We start from the raw sequence: 21,677 nt of genomic DNA, 5'->3' as shown, positions 1-21,677 counted from the left end.
AGGAGGCGCAGCCTCGGGGTGGTACCCTCAGGGACTCAGCATGCTCCCGGGCTGGGCTGGACAGAGGTAGCCGGCTGGGATGCCCTGGAAATGAGCTCTGCCTCGTATCCATCCTTTTTAAAAAAAAAATTTAAATTGTGGGGTATTTGTTTTGGGGTTTTTTAAAGTAATCTTTTTGCACTTGAAACAGTCATGGTGGGGCCAGTCAGACTGAATAACAGGAGTGGTGGTTTGCTGGGGGCTAGCGCTGCGGTTTGATATGCTCCCGGAGCTGTCAGGCTGGGAGCGGAGGAGGGCTTGCTTGCGAGTGGCTTTTTAAACCCTGGGATTTCAAATGCTCCTCGGGATGAGTCGCAGCTCGGCAGTCCTGCACAGAGCGGATGTGCGGAGGGAAGGGAGATGCTTTCGGCTGAACCAAAAAAGTACGTGCCTGGAGGAAGGCTTTGGAAAGTGGGAGCTGGGCAGGGAGAAGGGAAGGGAGTGTTTCTCTTTTGCTTTGTTTTCTAAGGAATGGTTTAAGTGAATTGCTTCTCCTTTAAAAGGAAAAAAAAATCTCATTGAAGTTGTTGATGTAATGAATTTTGATTTATTTTTTTGTGCAGTTGACCCAGCTCTCCCCAAAGGGAAATGTATTTTCTTTGTGCTGTTTTGTTTACATTTTTAGGATGGATTTGGAGTTTTGGCTGATGGGAAAACCCCGGCTATGCAGGAGAGGATGTAGCAGGTGATTGCTTATGATGGTACTTGTTGCGTCGTCAAGATCTAGTTGATTAAACCTTACTGCGATCTAGTCATTAATAGCAGGAAAATTTCAATGAAAAAGGAACTATAAATGAAGTCCTAAAGCAGATTTCAGAGTTGTTATCCTTTTGTGGAGCCGATTAATGTAATGTAAACTGACCTAAATGAAGTGCTGTAGGAAGGTTTGTCAATTGTTTGTATGTTTAGCTAGGATTATTTGAAAACATTCATAAAAAAAAGAGGATTTTCTTGTGCATTGCAAGTTAGTTATGATGATTTGGGGCAGAAAACTGAGACAGGCCAGCAAACTAAATATGAAGAATTTGTGTACCTCTGTCCTCATGCCCCCCCATCCCTGTATACCCCTGACCTTATACTATTACCATACTTTGTATAGATTTTAGGATAGAAGATTTCCTACTAAACCTTTCATAATTTGCCTGTACTTAATTTCATTAGCCAGCCCAGCCCTGGCATTCAAAGAAGTCTACCAAGAATATTTGCTTCTTTTTCTAGTTTTAAGAGTGGAACAGAAAGGGTTGTGGGAGTGGTATTGGGAGAAACTCCAGCTTGGGAGGGAAGCTGTGGATGTCATCTCATCACAACAGGTCGCTGCCCTGGAATAAATCAGAAAGAAAAAAGTTGGGCAAGCTTTTCATAGAGTCCTCTTAAGTAATAAATAAGTGGCAAGTGAACAGCAGTTTGAGCATGTAACTCGTAACTCCAAATCATTTAAATGCACTGAGTGCATTCTGGCACTGCTGAAGGTCTTCACTTCTAATTGATTTTGTCTTTTTAATCACATCTTTATCATGGTGGCTGTGTGTGTTATTTTTACTGTTAAACTTTCTCTAAAGTTTCCTAGGGAGTCCAAGTTTTGTTCCCTGCCATGTATTCACCAAATTTGAATTAGTTCACATTCTGTATTGCTTTCTCTTGCCATAAACTAGGCTGTAGAAAAACATGTGTATGTGCAAATACACCTCAGTAAGTTGATCAAGGATTTTAGAGTTGAAATTTTTTTACATTTTTTGACTGCCTTCAGAGGTTGCAAATTATCACCCCCAGGACGTCCCCTACTTCCAATGTGCTGGGGTGCCAGCCTGCAGAGAGAGTGTGATTCCTGAAGATGGTCTGCTTAATCCAGCAGTCCTTGGGCAAGCAGAGTTTCAAGCGGAATTCGCTGCACACACCAGATTGGGCCCAGAATAGAAATGTGTGTCTGCATATCGTTGCAGGTGATTAAATGAGGCTGATAACATTCTTGAACCACCAGAACATGACAAAGCAATGTTACTAGATGAGACGATTCAGCCTTTGGTATCAATGTACCCAAGAGTTTCTCAAGGTTGTGCAAACTCAACAAGAAAACATGGAGTTGCAAGACATTGCAGCTGAATACAAGCTAAGGTCTCTGAGCCCTGAAAAGTAGGAAATCTTAGTATACTGGTGCAAGTGAATTGAAGGAGGTACTCACAATGCAGCTGAGAGGCAACCATCAGGCTGCCTTGCACAAAATGATTGTACTCTACCAAAGCACTCAAAAATATGGCCGCTAGACACCTTCTATAAATTCTTTGATGAGGACAGTCACCCTGGGAAACATCAAAATAAAAAGATCTTGTTCAAACTTAACGTGCAGCTTTGGTAGATACTGAGACTTGAGAGCATGCTTAGCAATGCTGGTTAGATAACTAACCAGGCAGAAATGCCTGATACCGGATGGTAGTCAGTGGTTCAACATGCAATGAGATGCATGCAGAATGTATGACATGGGTGAAGTGTGGCTTGATTATGACAAGTAAGACTTGGGCTGCTATGCAGATGGGTCACTATGTATGCCTCTGGGGCAGCCCGTTGCAGTGAGATCCGAGCCTGGAGTCACCAGCTCTCCTGCTGAGAGCAGACCCAGGGAATGGTATCAGCTGCTTTGTTTGACAGCATTTGCAAAGTTGAAAAATACCTTAGTAGAAAGCCCAATAAATAGGCAGATGGACTTTTCTGATGTTTGCCGTGCAAGCGGACAGCGCGCTGTGAGAGGCTGCTGAGTTTAACGGAGGATGCAGACGAGAAGACTTGAATGCCACATGGTGGTATGTGCCTGATGCCCACGGAAATTTACTGACTGCCATCAGCACAGCTGTGCTGCCAACGAAATGACTGGCTAGATGAAACCAAGTCCACACTGATTGGATGATGCTACAAACAACTTAAACAGCTACAGCTAGTCTAGAGTTAACAGAGCAGCAGGAAGGAGCATGCTTTCTTTGTGCCCTGTTAAGTCAGCAATGCCTGAAAAAGGACTTGATCTCAGGTGAGAAGGAAATTTATTTTGTTTTTTAATTATAAAAAAGACAAAGTACTTCTATTGAACTTTCTGCAAAAAATAACCCTAGTGATCAGCAAATTGCTTGCCCTTTTTTTAGAAAGAAAAGCATGCATACTTTCATATATACCTGATATATTTTGCTACGATTTCTATACTGAAACTTGCGCCAATGTTCAAATAACGTAGCTGACTAAACCTTCACCATGGTAGAGAAAGAGTGAACGTGGCTTAGAAACATGCAGTGTTGGCCTCACCATGCCCTCACTGACATAAAAGGCCTCTCCCTCCACAACACTGGAGTAGACCATTGCACGGAAGACGAGCATTAGCAAACGGTTAGCGGTGACAGCAAGAGCACCAGGGAGCCCCTGGATCAATGCTGGTGCTTTGGAAAACTCTCATGGTGCTGCTGCAGGTAAGTGCCAGCCAGTTACTCCTAAAGCAGCTGATGAGGGAAGGCAGGTTGTCTCAAGTGCTAGAGGGCTGCAAGACCTGCAGTATTTGCAGTCCCTCCTCAACATGCATGAGGTAGCAGTCTGATGGTGTCCTGGGTAATGCTTCAAGACCCTTAGGTAATCCATTTGCAACAGAATTATTTTGTATTCAGCCATTATGACTGTACAAGTGCTGTGAAATTGCTTTTCAACTCTGTTATTAGCTAAGTGTTTACCATTTGATCACAACAAAACTAACAGCAATAAACTACTGCTAAAGTTCAATACAAGTTTGCAATTTGTTTTCAATGGGCTCTTTACTTGTGGAGAAATTTTAAATGAGTATCTCTCTTACCCACCCCACCCCCCCCAGCTGTTGTGAGCCGATTGTCCCTTCACCGATTTTTTCATTGAGAGATGCTCTTTAGCGCGATGTTTTTCTGGAGTCAGGTGGGCTGAGAAAGGCCCAGTGCAGGCTTAAATCTAGTATGAACAAGACTTGAGACACACACAATGCTTTGTTAGACTTACTTTTGTTTGTTTTGTGAGAGTCTCCAGTGCATATTATTTCGCTGGCTTGCTTATATGCTTTTTAAAAATAAAGGTTCAGAAGGAGCTAGTTTTTGTCTGAGATGAGAGGTAGGGCTCTGCAGAAAAAACTTGTGGGGACTCCCTGAGGCTTTCTGACTTGGCACAGTGAAAACAGGTTTGAACCTAACCTAACTGGCGTGTGGCCTTCTCTTTTTGTAAAATGGCACTTTCCTCTTAAATCAGGAAAGGAAGCTGCCTTGTGCTGAGATTTTCTTTTCTGGTAGTTCATCATGGTTCCAAGCTGATGTTGCAAAGGCAATGTAGGAGTTGCTTCAAAGGCACCCCGTATCTGGAGATTATTGTGAGGGTGAGAGGAAGATGATATTTCCTATATAGATGGGCTAAAACTTTTGTTACCTTTCATAGAGTCTTGAAAAGTGGTCTGTGGAAGTTATTCAGAGTTAAAGAAAATTCTCTATGTAATTAAAACGAGACCACATTAAAACAACTGCATTGTCCATATTTTCAGTGTGCTACACATGGCGGTGGAGAGGGAAAGGATGAAGATCCTTCACTACTATATCAAAGTTGTCTTGATGCTTCTCCAGACCAAAGTAAAGGCACTTGCTTTCATGTGAGATATTGCCTCTTTCTCCAAGATGAGCACTGCCATGAGATAATTAAATTTTCTGAGATACAGAAATTACTTTTAATATACGCACCTATTCCCACCAAATGTGTCAAAACATGCTCTGTTATTTTAGTGTTTTATAAATCTGGGAGTCTTTTGATTGCTATAATTGCTTTCTAATTATGCCCATACTGCAGTTCCTTATCAGTTTGACAGTGCTGCTTCAATCTTCCTCTGAAATAAGTCTTCACTACTGCAGTAGTTTGCTAATCGTAAATAGAGTTGCCAGTTTCACTAGTTCATTGGACATTAGTCTGTTACTTTAGCACTGCTAAATCCATAAGGAATTCATAAGTGCTTCACCCTCCCATTGACTAGAAAAGCAATGATCTTCCTGTACGAGGGTTTGTTTTACTCTTGTTTTGGAGAGTAAAGGGAGGTTGTGCTACTGCCAAATGCTTTCATTTGGCAATAAAGACTTGCCTTTCACTGCAGAGGTGGGTCATCTTGAATATACCTGACCTGATCATTTCCTTCTCTTCCCAGTCATCTCCATTATCTCCGTTACCTGTAGTGGCTAGGTGCTTTATTCTAAACGGAGTATTTAGAGTATCTACTGGGAATCTGTCAGACTAAAATGCATAGGCCATTGGACTAAACAATGTATCAGTCAATGTATCAGTGATCCAGTAAAATTCTCTAAAATTAATCATAAATATTCCAAAGCCAGACTTTCATGATACTTAGGCATCTAGCAGTGCAGATGAACACGAAGGAGTATTTTCAACAACACAGAAGAAGAGTAGGCCTATTGCCATCAGTGCAATCAATAGGTGTGAAGTGCCTAAAATCCTCTGGAAATCTGTCTTTTCATGTGGGACTTAAAGCCACGGTAGGAGAAACTGTTACAAATGCAGTGGAGCACTGACTGCAGCCTTCCTATCCAAGAAATATGGTCCCAGTACAGATTACATATCCATTAAAGCTAGGTGCAAACCGTGCATATAGGTTGATTTGGCTTTTGTTGTCTGTCCCAGTTCCTTGTGAAAGTAAAAGAAGGTAGGGTAGGAAGATTTTCAATTTACTGAGACGGCATACCTGTCCTCAAGTAACTGGCATAATATTTCATTTTACTTATGGCTCAAACTCATATTTTTTAACTGTATGTTTTGGAGGGTTTTATTCCTGGCATCATGGACTATTTTAGGTTGGAAGGGTGGTTGTCAAGCCCCACCTCCTGCTCCAAGCCAGGCTAACTTCAACATTTTGAAATTCTCTATGGATGAAGATTGTGTAGTCTCTCTGGGCCCCTGTTTCAGTGCTTCAGAAAACTCACTGAAAATTTTGCCTGCTGCAACTTGTGTCTGTTGCCTCTTGTCCATTCACTGTGCACCCCTGGGAAGAGTCTGGCTCTGCCTTCTGCATACCCCCCTTCCATGCATAGAGGAATATTAAACAGAAGCAAGCAGATATTACATGGGAATAATCCTCAGCTTAGAGTGATTAGACATTTCTTTGATCTAAACAGAAATTGAATGCTACAATGTTCATACTAATGTCACAAATGTGCTTGAAGTTAACAGATTGAGAATGTGCAATTGCTGTGTTCTCCATGTTCTTCCCCTAAAAGCATTTGTTGCCAGACACTGTCAGGTGTAAGATACGGGAGTTGGTGGACCTCTGGTCTGACTCATTTTAGCAGTTTTCATGTACCTTAATGTATGTGATGGAATGATGCAAATGGCATCAGGAGGCTGGAGGTTGCTTTAAATTACCCTCCACCCTTATGCCCACAAACAAAATTTCTTGTTGAAACATGGAAATCTCCCTAATTGGTGAAGAATGTCTCTGGTTTCAGGCCTTCAATTAAGAATATTTCCTGCAGAAGAAAAATCGAGGTGGATTCTCTGGTAAAACTGCAGTTCTTTACACTCAGCTAATAAAAATTGTAAATAAAAATTAACTGAAATGTAGTTAATAGAGGAAGTGTATTTCTACTATTATCATTGCACTTCCTTCATCACTCACCACAATTCATTGTAAGTTACAGAATAGAAAAAATATAGAGCAGAGAAACCAGCAGGAACCAAATGACCACATTGATGAAAAATATTAGCTATATGTATTTTTAAAAGTAGCATTAGAAAGGCTATATAGGATTAGTATAAGTTATTAATACCTTGCCTTAACTATTTTATTAGGATGTGTTTTCATTTTGTGATCACCCTTTGAAAAGTTGATGGCAGTTCTTGATTTTTTTTTAGAATCCTTAAAAGCACATATTTTCATGGGATCTATTTAAAATGCAGGGCCCACTTCTCAGAGTAGTTTTTGCACACGGATCTTCTGGCAGCAGCTGAGTGGGTCTGCCCAAGAAGCAGAGCAGTGCAATCGAAAGACTTCTAATATCTAGACGAGATGCATAAAGCCAGAGGTGGCTGGTGAAGGATTCGCTCTGTTATCAACAGTAAGAAAGAAAATATTCTTTTTTTTTTTAAATAAAGTATAAAATTCTAGCTGTCCAGAAGCCGGTGTATGTCAAAGCTCTTTGAAACCTGAGGGCAGGATGTTACATCCACTGGCAGAGATCAGAATTTTAAAATGTGGTTCCAACATTTGTGGAAAGGCAAAGACATTTCTTTGTGTGCTCCTGTTAAAACCAGTAACATGTGGCAGTCGTGCTTGCTGCTGCTCAGCCTGAAGCCTGGGGCTGCGGGAGCAGGAAAGGTCTCAGTCTGGGCAGGCAATGGGTGCTGCAGCACAGTGTTGCCATCAGCAAACAGTGGCATCCCATGAAATGTCTCTTGATGCATGGCAGGCAGGCTGGAGCAGGAGCATCCCGGTCAGAGGCATCCATGGCTGGCGAAACAGGAGCAGCAGTCGTCTGGAAGCTTGGAATGAGTAAAATGGGCCAGGATGAGCTACAGGAGCTCAAGGGAGGCAGAGAGGGAAGCACATGTTATGGCCAAAGTGTTACAGTGCCAGAGAGTTCAGAGCACTCTCGCCACTGAGTGGCAAAGGTAGAATAAGTAAGTAGGTGATCTTTGTGCAATTATTGAAGAGCTGCAGGTAGCAGTAAGATGTTCAGAGGTCTATGAAAGTATGATGCAGAATGCAGGAGAAGATAAAAACTTAAATATTTGCTGTAGCATATAAATTATTTCTCCCTGAAGACTGCGAAATTTCTTATATTGAAGGAAATAACTCTGATATATTTTGACTACACGTGCTTTTCTTTAACATGCTCCAATGCTCTAAAAAGTATATCCTGAGATTTCTGCCTACTGCTTTGTTTCACCATGTTAACCGTTATCCGTTCCCTCATGGACAAACAAATATGCACTGAACTGTAATAGTCCAGCTAATTTTGATGCAGTGTTAGCATTGATTAGATTTGTTCAGCGTGCTGCTGCCTGCCTAGGCATGCATAGCTTGTGTTGTAATCTGAGGTGCATTTGGACATAGCATCAGATAATTTCAAAGGCATTTGTGGCCAAGGGGACAATATGGTGAGTGTCTTGGAGGTCACGTTAAGGAACTGGCTGTGCTGGCGTGCAAGCCTATGAGAGACGAGAAGGGGAAGAGGGACTGAACCCTCAACTCAATTGAGTATTAACAACCTCTGGTAGTGGGCATTTATTTGCTTGTTTTTCAAAAACGCTTAAGTCATGGTTGAACTTGGTTCTTTTAGGTTTTGCACTCTCAGGTTAGATTTGGATATGTTTAAATAGAACACAAAATTTCTGTAGAGGAAAATGTTGTGAAGACCTGATTAATGCTACCTGTCTTGATTATAAAAGTACACCAGTACTGGAACAGAAGTGCCCTCAGAGAACATGCCTCTGGTATCTTGCTTTAAAACTTTCAGGTCTCGTAATAAAACCCCATTGCCTCAAGGTTTGATTATAGTAACTCAGATTAAGGCGGGGAAAAAATGTGCTAGTTACTTGCCAGTGCTTCCCCACAAAAAGAAGGGAACAAGTAACGCAGCGCTCCTCCCCAGGCCAGGTTGCGCAGGCATGCTCAGTAGAATAACTTGTAAAACTTCCAAGTAAGCCGTCACGTTTGCTAACCCCCTGCCCAAGCGGTGCAGAGAGTGCTCGAGCTGGAACACAAGCTAGCTTGTTGTTTTTCAGCTGGGCTGATTTTTTGTTGTTGTTTCCTTCTTTTTTTTTTTTATATTCAGAAAAGCAAATGTGTCTTTTATCACTGATTTCAGTGGTGTGGCTGGGGATGTACATGGAAAGCAATGTCCATGTGCTTTCCAGAACAGACTTTACATTTTAAGGTTCTTTTAGTCAGCGTCCAGAGAGATGAAAATATGCCCTTAGATAGCTTTCTAGCAAGCAGACAGATATTAAAACTTTACTTATTTTCACTTTTATTGTTTACTTCTGATTGCTGTATTATTCTCACATGAATCATTTTTATATCATGTCCTATTAATTATAAAACATATGAATTATTAATACCCCTTGCTTACATTGACTCATAATGCTGGATATGTAGACACCTGAGTTTGCCCACCTTGAGTATCTAACTGGTTTATTCTCATGATATTGAGAACTTGAACAGGTTTTGATGGTTTTCTCTTTGGGTTTTTTTGAGATTTTTCTACACCCCCCCAACCATGTGCCATTAGATTGTTTGCAACTATGAGAAGACATTTAAGCACAGGCACCAAGGACCTGTAAAAAAAGGATGCTGTCAAAGCAGGGGCTGTGCTAAATGTGAGATCTTAAGGATATATGTCCCAAATGAGTCTTGAAGTCAAATATTAAATGTTTCTTTTTCAACTGGCTGTCCAGTTCAGTAACAGCCCAGAAGCGTTTGTGGGAATGGAATTAATTAGGTGTATATTTTATTATGGAAAAAATTCTCAGGGTTTTTCTGCAAACATAAAACCTTAGTCGGATAAATACCCACCTAGGTCTGGAGCAGATGCCTGACTTTGGTACCCGACTGCCTTTGCTATTTGTTGTACGCAGCACTGGCAGTCCATGTTCTTGTTCGTCACTTTTTGGATGAACTGCATCAAATTCACAGTTCAGTTTGCTAAATCAATTGTCTTCTTGATTAAAAGTGTTCTATAAATATGTGCTCGAGTGCTCCTGGCTTTGGCGTGTGAACTGATTGGAACAAGCTGTGAAAGAAGAGCGTTGCCCTGAGACTGATAAGAAAAGTAACTTTTCCACACATGGATGATCGCAGTTTGATTTGACTTTCTGAGGACCGAATTAATCTGTACTTACTGTGTAATGCAGTACAGTTGACCAGAGATAGCAAAGTTGTTGTGTTGTTTTGGTTTGGGTTTTTTTTGGGGGGTGGGGGGACTGTGTTTTCTTTTTTAATACCCAAAGGTATTAACAATATTTTCTGTAAGTATTCATTTTAAATACATCATATTTTGAAAAATATCTGACCATCACTAGCTCTACCATAGTTGCTACATAGCAATGGTCTTCTGTTTGCTGATTCAAGAGTTCGTATGTACAAGATATTCATTAAGACTGCAATTTTGTCATTTCAAACCAACTGGTGCTTCACATTGAAATTACCTCTTACGTTGACCGTCAGTGAAATTACAAGGAACTTGGCAAGTACTACCTGGTAACTGCTTCAGTTCAATGAACTGCTTCAAAAACATCTGCAGACTGGCACACGTGGACTGCTCCTATCTCACCATACCTAAATATTGTTTATTATTTTTCTTTAAAATTTCCAAGTGTGACTGCATAGGCTTAAGTTTTTTGTACAGTAAAATCAAACTTCTACTTTGTGAATCCATGTAGCAGGTCAGCACGGGGAGGCTGCTATGCTGTTAATTCACTCCCTTGTTAGTGCACATTAATCCCCCATATAAGCAAGCCCTTACTTAAGCTCATTTCAATGTAAATCATTTCCACAAGATGAGCTTGCATCCGTGACCAAAATCAGAGCATAAATAAGGCTTTAGATACTCTTATATCCACCTAATGCCAATCATACCACCATTTCTGAACTCAATCCATTATTTTCTACCACTACCCACCGAGCAGGATCTGCCCTTGCCCTCCTGTTTTTTAATCACGACTTTTTTTGTCTTCTGCATTGCAATCTTTATTAATCTCACCAGCTGGAAAGCAGAAACAGATGGCTCTAATCATTTGGACATCTTTTTATCACTAAAAATCAAATTACAAAAGCTTTCATAGAATAACTTTCCTTCTCTATTAAGTTTTCCATCTTTATTTTGGGAGAAATAGACCAAGTTTATTTTTATATCTGGTGCCTGCTTCCTTTGCCAGCTAGTTGAGGGACAGCTGTTAATTTTTTTTTTTATCCTCCATTTGCCTGCAGATCTGTTACCCTGCAAGGAAAGCCCTCCAAGCAGCCACGTAGGTGACAGCATTTTGATGTTGTAGTCACATCGCATATAAGGGTATTATATTGTGTTTTATGTGAGTTGTCAGGTCCAACATCTCATAGAGTCAAAACGCAAGCGATTGTAGCATTAATTTAGAAGCAGCCAAACAAAGTGAGTACAGGATAGGCCAGTATGCCAGAAGCTGACCCCGCTGCAGTTACTGGCATCTTCATGGGCTGCTTGTTTATACTTGTATTTTTGAATGAAAAAATCAGGTCATTCTGGGCGGTGTCTTTAAAATCTTCACTTGGGAAACAGATGTGTCTGCAGCAGAGTGCTTGGGATTCTGTCCCAGGACTACAAACAGCGGGAGGTAAAACCAACCTGGTGGAAAAATGGACAGGTGAACACATCTTGCATCAGCCCTTGAAAACTCGCTTCACTCATTACAGATTCAATATATCAGTTGAATAAAATGTAATGCCTTCCTTTATTATCTCTATCTCAAATCACATCATTAAAGAGAAGGAGCCAGGCTGTGGCTTATACAGAACAGGCTTTTCATTCTACATTACGTGGCTGCAATGATACTGAGCACCCATAAATACAATTTATTGAGATAGATGTGCTGAATCCAGAGCAGCTGTGCGTCACCATGGCAGTGTGAAACAGCTGGAGCTGGGGGAGCATCTCACAGCACGGCTTTTAACTTTGTAAGTTTTCCCATTGCGTTGTCAGGGAGTCTAATTTCATTGTTAATTAAATGAAAATGAATAGTCTGAAGTATAACTGCACAGTGTATTGTAGCAGTTAGAGAGCGGTGGCATGAGATGGATACAAAATCCATGCTTTGCTAAGCCTAAAAGGCAGGGCCCTTCCACTAGTATAAACTGATTTTTTGCTGAAACATACCAGCTGTCATTGACCATACATCATTTTGGTGCTAAAAGAGGCTAATATAGATGTAAGCCGGTAAGACACAACAGTGACTATACCTAATGAAACCTGCTTTACTTAGCTGCTCTCCTGGTTACAGAGTCATCAGTAGAGATTTGTAACAGTTATATGGGTTTTCTTGGGTCGGAAAGAGTCACAGCAACTTGGAATATTCTCCTATAGTTTAATTTTATTCTTATTACTTGGGAAAACTAAAAGTACCAAAAAATGCATAGAGTGGTAACAGCTTTTGAGAATATCAGCAAAAACCAGCTTCTTGTTAGAGCTTGTCACCAAGCTTAGAATTTTCTTTCGTATTCCTAGTCCTCATACAGTGAAATATTTACATTATCAAGTATGTAGCTTGTTAATCAAAATTACCAAAAAGGCCAGCTTCTCAGAGGTGGTATTGTAGGAAAAGAGAAAAAGCTTAAATTCTGTGAATATCTTAAAACCATGATGAAATTAACTGTTTGTCTCCAGTTGAGTGTTATTCTGTTCTGAGAAAAAAGGGTCTGTATTAGAAAAGTAGTATTTGTTCAACAGAGTAGATCTTAAATTCTCAATCTTAAGAGTATTTATATCTTCCTTCTTTAAGTTTTCTATTGTGAAATTATGCCAAATTAGTGAAATTAATTATGTGACTAAAATGAGAAATAAATTCTCTTTGATTAGCTTGCAGCTGTTTACTGGTTTAGCCTGTTTTATTTAGAAAATTCCCCTAGTTTAATGAAATAATTTTTATAAAAATTGAGGTTTTCTGTTGAAATATATACACATGTAGATATGCACATTTATCTTCTTAGATCCATATTACAGTGTTATAAATGGTTTTCTGTCTTTATCAGCTTGCCACATTTCATACAGCTGGATGCCTGCCACATCCTGCTGTCTCAGGGTAACACCGACAGAGTGAATAAGTAGCTGTCTTTTCATTCAGATCTTAAAGTTGTTCTTACTCCTATTAACATCGCAGCAAAAGCGGCTGTGGTATTTTATGGACTCCTCTGAAGGCAAGATCCCTTCTCAAAGCCTGTGTAATTTAAACATCCCTCACTTTAGCTTCTCGCTGAGATTGCAGGCTCTGTGTAATCCCTGGTATTTATTGCCTTCCAAATCCTGCTCTGTAAGTGTCAGTAGTTTATATTTCATCCAGTATTGCCAGCAAACTGTAATCTGAGTTTACAAATGTGTCACAGGAGACATTTTTCAGCTTTTGACACAGCTCGCCGCCCGTAACTGAATAAACGAGGCCAAAACATCCAAGTCAGCTTCTCTTCAGCAGAGAGTTAAAGCAAGACACCTCTGGGTGTGAAATTCATAGTCCATTTCTCAAATGAGTTTCTGCAACAGTGAGTTCCCATATGATGAAGTAGAGCATAATGCATATGACAGGCAAGTACTACTCGCCCTGAATTACATCATCTATGTAATATCCCTCTATATAATAACCCTCTATATAGCGGTAAATCCTGAGCATGCCTAACAGATAAGCTGGAAAGGAAGGAAAAAAAGAATCCTTTTCCTTTCTCCCCAGTTTAGCCTCTTTGGTATGCATTGCTAGAAATGAGGCAGGGTTCCAATTTAGCACACACACTCTGCTAAGAAGATTAGGTTTGAGGGAAGAGGAGAGGAGTTTATCGTGGTTACTTTGCATGCCCAGGCAGCCCCGCTTTGAAAGCACGTCGCTGTCTGTGCCTGGTGCCACCGAATGGCCACAACTGTGTTTCCTCGCTGGGCCACCTCCCCATGCGCTGCCTGCTCTTACACTACCTCTCGCACCTTCTTTAAGGGTAAATGCTTCGCAGGATGACATTTTTTCTTGCTGCTTGACTGCTGGGAATGGCAGTGACAGCCCCCTGGTGCAGCCAGCACCAGCAGATGCTCCCTTTCGTTTCTTTCTACTTTTACGGTGACATTATCTTTGAAGCATCACATTGGCAGTAGCCATCCTATTATGGGTAGAGTCTATCAAACCACTGAGACAGCTTGGAAGCAGCTTTCTGCTTTGAAGTAATAGCTTTTGTACCATTTACAACATCACTTCAGCCCCAGGGGCTTTGCTGTCACCGTTTCTGCCCCAGACCTGCTGTTTTGCGGATGCTCAGGGCATGCTATGCATCTCGCGGGCTGCTCCCTATTGCCGAATGCAACCCGCCCCCGGGAGTACCCCAGTGGGATCGTGCAGTTAAGGAGATAATGCCCACAGCTAAAACTGTTGTACAAGGAAGGAGCTGTAATGCGTGCACTTATAGATGAGTGAGGAATAATAGAAGGCAGAAAGGAGAAGAAGCAGAATGGGAGATTAGGACCTAGCAGCAGGGGGGGGAAAAAAGGCTGTTCTCACCATTTTCAAATGGCCCCTTAAATACTACCTGTGGGGTGATAGTTATCATCTTGAACCAGCTCCTCTCCCGCAGGCCAAAATCAGCTTTGTCCCACACCCTGCACATCACTGAGCTGCGCAGCGGTGAAGCGTGGCGATGTGGAGCAGGTCCTCAGCTGAGATGAGGTGCCATACCTTTGACAAAGCTGTCTAGATCTGACCGCATGGGTGAGCGCTCTGCGTGGCTTAGCTGCTTTTGACTTGGTAAATAAGAATCTCCATCAGGCAATTCAGACTCTTCTCATCGATAACGCTAATGAGAGCTGAGTGGATTAGCTGTAGGCTGCCCTGCTGCTGAATTTAGCTGGTGATAAATCTGAATTTGTTTAAAAAAAAAATATGTAGAGAGTTGGTGGGGTTTCATTCATGTGCTGGAGATAAAGGGCAGTGAAAGAGGTGTCAAGAATATTTAATGTATTTGTGCTTACCCAGGCGATGCTACTGATGCTGTTTTACCTCTGGTTTTCTACCTCTTCCATGGGGAATTCCCAGGTTTTGCAGCACTAAGTTAGTGGATAGGGAGCTTGGGGAGACCCTGGGGATTTAATGTTTATAAGTGTGGGATTTGGTATCAGTGCTGCTAATAAAACCAAAGTATGACAGGCTATTCCTTGTTCAACTAAAGGTTGTGTTGTCAGCTAGCTCTGCGCCCGAAAGTGCGGCAGTTACCCAAAGCAAGTTTTATGCTTGCACGTCTTTGCCTTTTTCACATCACCATTGCAACTTCCTTAATATTTTTTCCAGTCTATTTTCCCTGTTGTTGTTTTTTTTACTATAAATACATACTGTTAAAGTAATGAAGGCTACCTGAGGGAAACTTGATTACAGGGGATGTGAAAAGAGCAGAGGGGTGTGTATTTGATTTGCACAAACTGTGGAAGAGAGTGGTCTGCCATCCTTCAACAGGCTGAGCACGTGTCCCCTGTGATAAGTGTCCCGAATGTGCTAAGCTCTTCTTTTCCTCTGTTTTCCATTCAGGGTTTGAACATGGGCACCCAGCCACACACTGTGACCAAGGCAGAGATCCCTGACCATGTTCTTTACGCTGTAGGAACGTGTGTGCTCATTATTGGCTCCATTGGCATCATTGGAAACCTTCTAGTGCTCTACGCATTTTACAGGTACGAAAATTCCTTTTACAGTTAATCTGACTGGCCTTGAGGTTCACATGTGCCTGTGTGCAGACGTTCTGCATTGGTTTCCGCTTGGATTAAATCTCCAAGCAAAGGCTTATGGCATCAAATGGGGGGAAGGCAACACACACCCACCCCTCCACACCACTGATAACCTCAGTGTAAATTCTTCATGGTTTAGGGAACCAAAGAAAATGAGAAAACAAATACAGTGTTCTATTAACAATTCTACTGAAGTTTAAAGAAGAGTTTAATACTTTTAATGATAGAAATAGCAGACTTCTTCACTCACTCAGTAGAATTTGCAGAAATACTTGACAAAAACTGACACTCTTCCCAGCAGCCCAGATGTTCTGGTAGAACCAAGAAAGCAATGCGCTACATGAAATGAGCTTGTGCCATCAGTGTATTCCGTGCTTCGGGCAGATCATAGGATTTCTGTCAGTTTGTGTGCTCTCTTGGCTTCTGACAGTGTAATAGACAGCCAAAGCTACTGCAGCCAGAGTACGCAAAAATCTCATGGAAGAAATAAATAGCTGCCTTCTGTCCCACACTGTGATACTGGATTTCAAAATCCTCCTCACTCGCTGCTTGCTGTCATGCATGTTGATGCAGAGGGGGCTTACAATGCCAGAAACACCAGTGGGGTTATGAACCAAGCGTTAGTTTCCTATTCTTAAATGTTTAAGACAAATTAGTTTAGTTATTTTGAATAACTGGCTTTTAATATGAGATAAAGGAGAAATTGAATTCCCTGCAATTGTAGATACCTTCATGATTTTTGAAATGCAGCACAAGCTCTCCATTTTTCTTGAAACTTGTTTGTTTTAGCTGGTGTAATAAGAGCATTCAGTTGTCAAAGTAGGAAAATCTCCACAGGCAGACAAGCACCTGTGAAGGTGTGAACTCTGCACCCTCTCTCACTCAGTTGTTGCAGGCAGTTATGAGACCCAAGATTTTGTTAGAATTGCAGAAGCATTGAGATGGCTTTCTCAATTTCTTTTTCGGTATTTCTTTATCAGCATGAGGAAAGAAATTCATGTTAGCTGCGAGTACTGGTATTTTAAAGCACATCGGAGAGGCTTCAGTTGTTCAACTTTCTACACTGAAGGAGGCATTTGGGGGGAAAAGAAACAATTATTTCAAACCATTTAGAATTACTGCATGCAGGTTCCAAGAACAAAGCTATTTATAAAATCCCCCTTCCTCCCTATGTCTCACAGAGTGTGACAAGTCACTTCTTTCTGTATTATATGTACCTGACACTGTAAAATGTCCTGAATTCAAACTCTAGGTATCAAAGCTCTTTACTTTGCCATGCAACCAATACAGTGGTTCGCACTGAGGGACTACTAGTTCAGCATTACACCTTCTCAATAGATCCCTCGAGAGTGCCAGTTTTAAGGTAGATTTGGGTGAACTGAACTCAAAAATTAATTTAACTTTCGTAGTGGGACATAATATTTGATCAGAGCAACAAGGGCATACTCAACCAAAGAACCCCAAGTAAAAGTGAGAGGTTCTTTATCACGTTACCAGTACCTCTAGTCCTCTTAGCCAGAGCCAAGAGTAATCTTGAATACCAGCTGGAAGTTTCCTAGGAGGTTGTAACTCCAGATATCCCTAAGAAGTGAGACTACGTGAGCTGATGAGAAATGGGGAAAAAACCTGGAACTGATGTTTGTTTTCTTTGGATAAACTTTGCTTGCAGACTGGCTGCTGCTTTCAAGCTCCTTGTTGCAGTGTTTAATGTTGCCTGTTCATCTGCAGCTGAGTGTTTTTGTTATCTCTTATGAGATGTGTATGAACAGAAGTTTTGTTGGTTTGTGGTTTGGTTTTTTTTTTTTTTTCAAATCCTTGTGCATGCTCTGCTTGTGCTCTAGCACTTTGCAAAGGGTCATTGAGTTAGTGGTAATGTGGCGACTTTTCAGGTCAGCAGCTTTTAAAAATTCACCAAAAGAGGGTCCTTTGGCTCTGTAACCTGCTTCAGATCCTGGTCTTGTGCAGTGCAGGACATGCTCAGTGTTGCTGCTCTTATAGGGAACTGCTCTTCTCCTGAATAAATCCGTATTTTTCAAGACAGCTAGAATTTTCCTCAGTTTGAATAGGAAACAATCCATTTTATCCCCCCTGCTATTGTCAGTCATCGTTTTGAAACGACTGTATCTGTAGCTGCAGTAATTGACTGATGACTAGCAATTGATTGACTGTAAGTAACCACCGATTCCAACCTGGATTGTATTTGTTTATGCTAGTAAGCAAAGTTATAAAGTTAACTGTTCACTTTGCCTGTTTAAAATTGCATATTTCTCATGTTTTTAAGCAACAAGAAGCTGAGGACACCCCAAAACTACTTTATCATTAATTTGGCTGTGAGCGACTTTCTGATGTCGGCTTCTCAGGCACCCGTGTGCTTTGTCAACAGCTTGCACAGAGAGTGGATACTTGGAGATATAGGTACTTTTCAATGCTAATTCATACCTCACTAGCTCTACACTGTCTGCAGCCTATTTTAGCCATAACAATCTTGGCTTATGCTGTGGAGACAGCAGCACAAAACTTTTGACCGACAACCCAGGTTCTTGACATCATCAGTTAGCATGATGGCACATGTTTTGTGTTATAGGTTTGATTCTTTCATCTTACTTATTTTGGAAAGAAAGGAGTCAACATCAACATGTAATCATGTTACCCTTTAGCTTGTAAGGGCAGGTGCTATGGCTGAAGATGGGTAGAAAAGTTTTATTAAGTCATAATTAGTATTAGTTTAAGAGGGAGTTAATATTTTTACTTAGAAATGTATGTTGATATCCATTAGCATACTTCTAGGAATCTCACATTTAATTAAGAGATTTAAATAATGATAGTCAGTTGAGGACTCTCTGCAAATTTAAGATTCTTTCTTTCCAACAGTAAGAAAGAAAAGGTGATGCATGCTCAAATTATAGCTGAAATGTGAGTATAGCAAGTTCCTCAGAAGGCTTGATGCTCTGCTTAGTACTGCTCATCACATCATTGGGTGAAAATTTGCACCAAGTAGTGGTCATGTATTGGTGGAGCAAGCCCAGAGACCATGTAATATTTAGCAGCACAGAAGGGGCTCTTCTTCAGTTTGAGGATGTCTTTAGTCTTGCTCATCCCCTTAGATAAAATCAGTGTAAATTATCATGCTGCCACAAATGAAGCAATTGATGTGGGTTGAATGGGATTTGGTGCTTAATTGCAGGTTACTTATAAAGAAGTAGTCTGCTTTAAGGTTGCATCTGGTATTTCGACTGCCTCCCATTCCCGGTGGGCTGTTGTCTATAACCACACAGGGTGATGCAAGATCTCAAAAAAATGAACGATCATTCAACACAGGTTTCTGAATCAAATTAGGGACAGTGTAACTCTACAAGTTTTCATCTGATAGCTCAATGCCTGAATGCAAAGAGGGGAAAAAAACCTGTTTCATGTAAAAACTCTCACTTTTTTTAAAAGTGCTGCTATTAAATATAAAAGCTGGAGCTGTGTTTTACAGCTGGTCTTTTAGCCATCAAATTTAAACCACATATACATTGTTAAGCTACATAAACCAAAGTCATTTTTTGAAACATCCATCTGTCATTAGCAGACAGACGTCTGCTGCAGCCTGTTAAGATCAATATATTGGGCAACAGTCCAGGAAAATGTAATTTTAACTAGATTGGATTTTCTTTGAGGCAGTTTTCCATTGACAAAAGGTTCCCAGTTGCAACCCGCAGTGGAGAGTCGGACTGTTAAATACATACGTTTATATTTTATTAATATTGGTGTTTTTTCTAATAAACACTTAATGATTATGAAATTGTGAGGCTAAGAAAATTCTTCTAATGCGAGAGAAGTCCTGAGCCAGGAAAAAATGGGAGGTTTGTCATGTCAGGCTCTGAGAGAAAACATGCGTCTGCTTTAAGAAAATCCCTGACATCATTGCCATTTTCTGCTTCAGGCTGTGACTTGTACGCTTTCTGTGGGGCAATCTTTGGAATAACCTCAATGATGACTTTATTAGCTATTTCTGTTGACCGCTACCTTGTGATCACTAAGCCCCTGCGATCCATACAGTGGACTTCAAAGAAACGCACCATGCAGATCATCGCTGCTGTGTGGCTGTACTCGCTGGGATGGAGCGTGGCTCCGCTCCTCGGGTGGAGTATGTTGTCTGCTCTCTATCTCTTCTAGTGTTCCCTACGAGGTCTGTTTTAGCCTTGGTCAGGGTATGAAAAAATGAGACTTTTGATAAGTTCTCTGGTGGGTGCTTAGCCACCACCTGATGGTTTGCTGTCACACCGTGTATCTGCACCTATTGCAGTAGAGATACCCCCCTACCCCCAGGTCGTATTCAAGCAGAACAAATTGCAGATGGAGTATTAGGCGTATCTCGGAGTCTGGCAGTCAGGACCTCCTCTCCACGTATAACATGGCATGCGTAGCTCTTGAAGACTATGTATACAGTATGGGGGTTTTTTAATTGTTTCAGTTGTTGGATCAGCAACTGCGCAAGCTTTGGGTGTATGTGTAAATAACATATTCCGTGTATTTCATAGGTTCCTATGTGCCTGAGGGCTTGATGATATCCTGTACATGGGACTATGTAACCTACTCTCCTGCAAACAGAAGTTACACCATGATTTTATGTTGCTGCGTGTTTTTTATTCCCCTGATAATAATATTCCATTGCTATTTATTTATGTTCCTGGCCATAAGACGTACTGGCAGGTAAGCAACGTAGCTGAAATAAGTAAATCTCCCTTTTCTTGTATTAGATTTTCTCAATTTCTTCAGCTGCAGAAAAATCTGAATCAAAATTCATCTAAATTGAAATTGGAAATAAAGTAGCAGATCATTAACAGCTGTAACTGGAGAAATATTTTTGCCAGTGTAAAAACTGGAATTGAATGTATGTATTTTGGAGCAGGGAAAGAAGTCTCTGGTGGTTTTAATCTTAGCCCAGAGTGTGGTAATTAATCGTATATTGGATAACTTGAGAGTTTGGATTATTTGTATTTCAGATTTGCAATACAAGAAACATGGTCCCTGTGCATTCCAGCACAGTTTTCAGCCCCAAGGATTGATAAATAGCATGTAGCAATGGGGGCATCATCTGCCTTTGAGCTGCTCTGTAAACATAACGGTCCTCATATTTTTTGACAGTTTTATTTAAGGCAGGCATCCCAGAAAACCGTGTGGTTCACTCAAGCATCATAACTGCACACACATAATCTGGCTACGCTTGTTAGGACACTTTTTTTTTCCCCCCAAATTCTTGGTCTACATTTGAAATAAAAAATCAGCAGAGTGTTAGATCTGTAAAGTAACTTCATTCTGTCAGCTATTTTTCTCCTAACGAGAACATGACTTATCTTTGGTCTGATCCAACACCAGCTGAAGTTGTGAGTCCTTCCTGCTGCTCGCAGTGTCATCAGCTCCGATGGCTTTTCTCTGCACCTATCTGCAGGTACTTGTTGAAGTCATCTGGCTTCACAAGGCTAAATTCCATTCTTACAAGCATGTTCAGCTGTATGCCTAAATTGAAGTTCTTACTGAGCTCTACTTTTGGCCTCGGTCTTGGTTTTTACTATGCTTTGTGCATGCATATTTGATACCAAGCAAAGGAGCAAAGAATGCATCCTTAAAACAATGGTGCCCTGTACACCCGTGAAGCACAGCGGCAACAAGATTTTTCTATGCCTTTTACGCACTAATACAGTAAACTCACTTTATGGGTATATTCACAGTGCACCAGGAAACAGCTTGTTACCCTGCTGGCTGGTAATTACTGCCTTCAGCCTGAAATATATCTTCATTTAACAACACTGATATGTAAAAATTATTATTTCTATGCTAAACTATGTAAAATGCTAAACCATATAAAGTCTTTCTTATTTTTTAGTAAAGTGTGAGGTGTTTGTCTGATGTGAGAAGATAATTACATGGGACATTTTTTGGCAAAAATATTAGGACTGCCTGTCGTACTCCCCCCTGAAAATACTCTTCTCCAGTGAATAAATCTGCAGGGAAGTAAAAATGTCCCCGTAAGTATTTGGGGCCAGGTTCCTCAGGTAATCGGGGTATTCCAGCACATGTTGCCTTGTAAGCTGGAATTTCTGCAAGCTGTTCCCCCCTTGAAAAGGAAAAGCCATCAGATTTGATTTTGCATCCAGCTGTGCCTTTGCTTGCTCCACCTCCGAG

At 40.9% G+C, this 21,677-nt stretch overlaps 1 protein-coding gene across 1 annotated transcript in view; it reads left to right on the top strand.

The window, feature by feature from the left end:
- LOC103921745 (melanopsin-like) overlaps positions 1-21,677 on the top strand; it is a 39,230-nt gene that overhangs the window by 720 nt on the left and 16,833 nt on the right. The window contains exons 2-5 of the mRNA XM_009329756.1: positions 15,313-15,455; positions 17,791-17,924; positions 19,435-19,638; positions 20,033-20,204. Of these exons, the coding sequence (XP_009328031.1) occupies positions 15,322-15,455; positions 17,791-17,924; positions 19,435-19,638; positions 20,033-20,204 (644 nt within the window). The 5' untranslated portion in view covers positions 15,313-15,321. The remainder of the gene's footprint in view (positions 1-15,312; positions 15,456-17,790; positions 17,925-19,434; positions 19,639-20,032; positions 20,205-21,677) is intronic.

Source organism: Pygoscelis adeliae, unplaced genomic scaffold (genome assembly GCF_000699105.1).
Source record: "Pygoscelis adeliae isolate BGI_AS28 unplaced genomic scaffold, ASM69910v1 Scaffold67, whole genome shotgun sequence".
Lineage (NCBI taxonomy): Eukaryota > Metazoa > Chordata > Aves > Sphenisciformes > Spheniscidae > Pygoscelis > Pygoscelis adeliae.
Note: the sequence above shows the minus strand (reverse complement) of the source record. Positions and strands in the feature narration are given on the sequence as shown.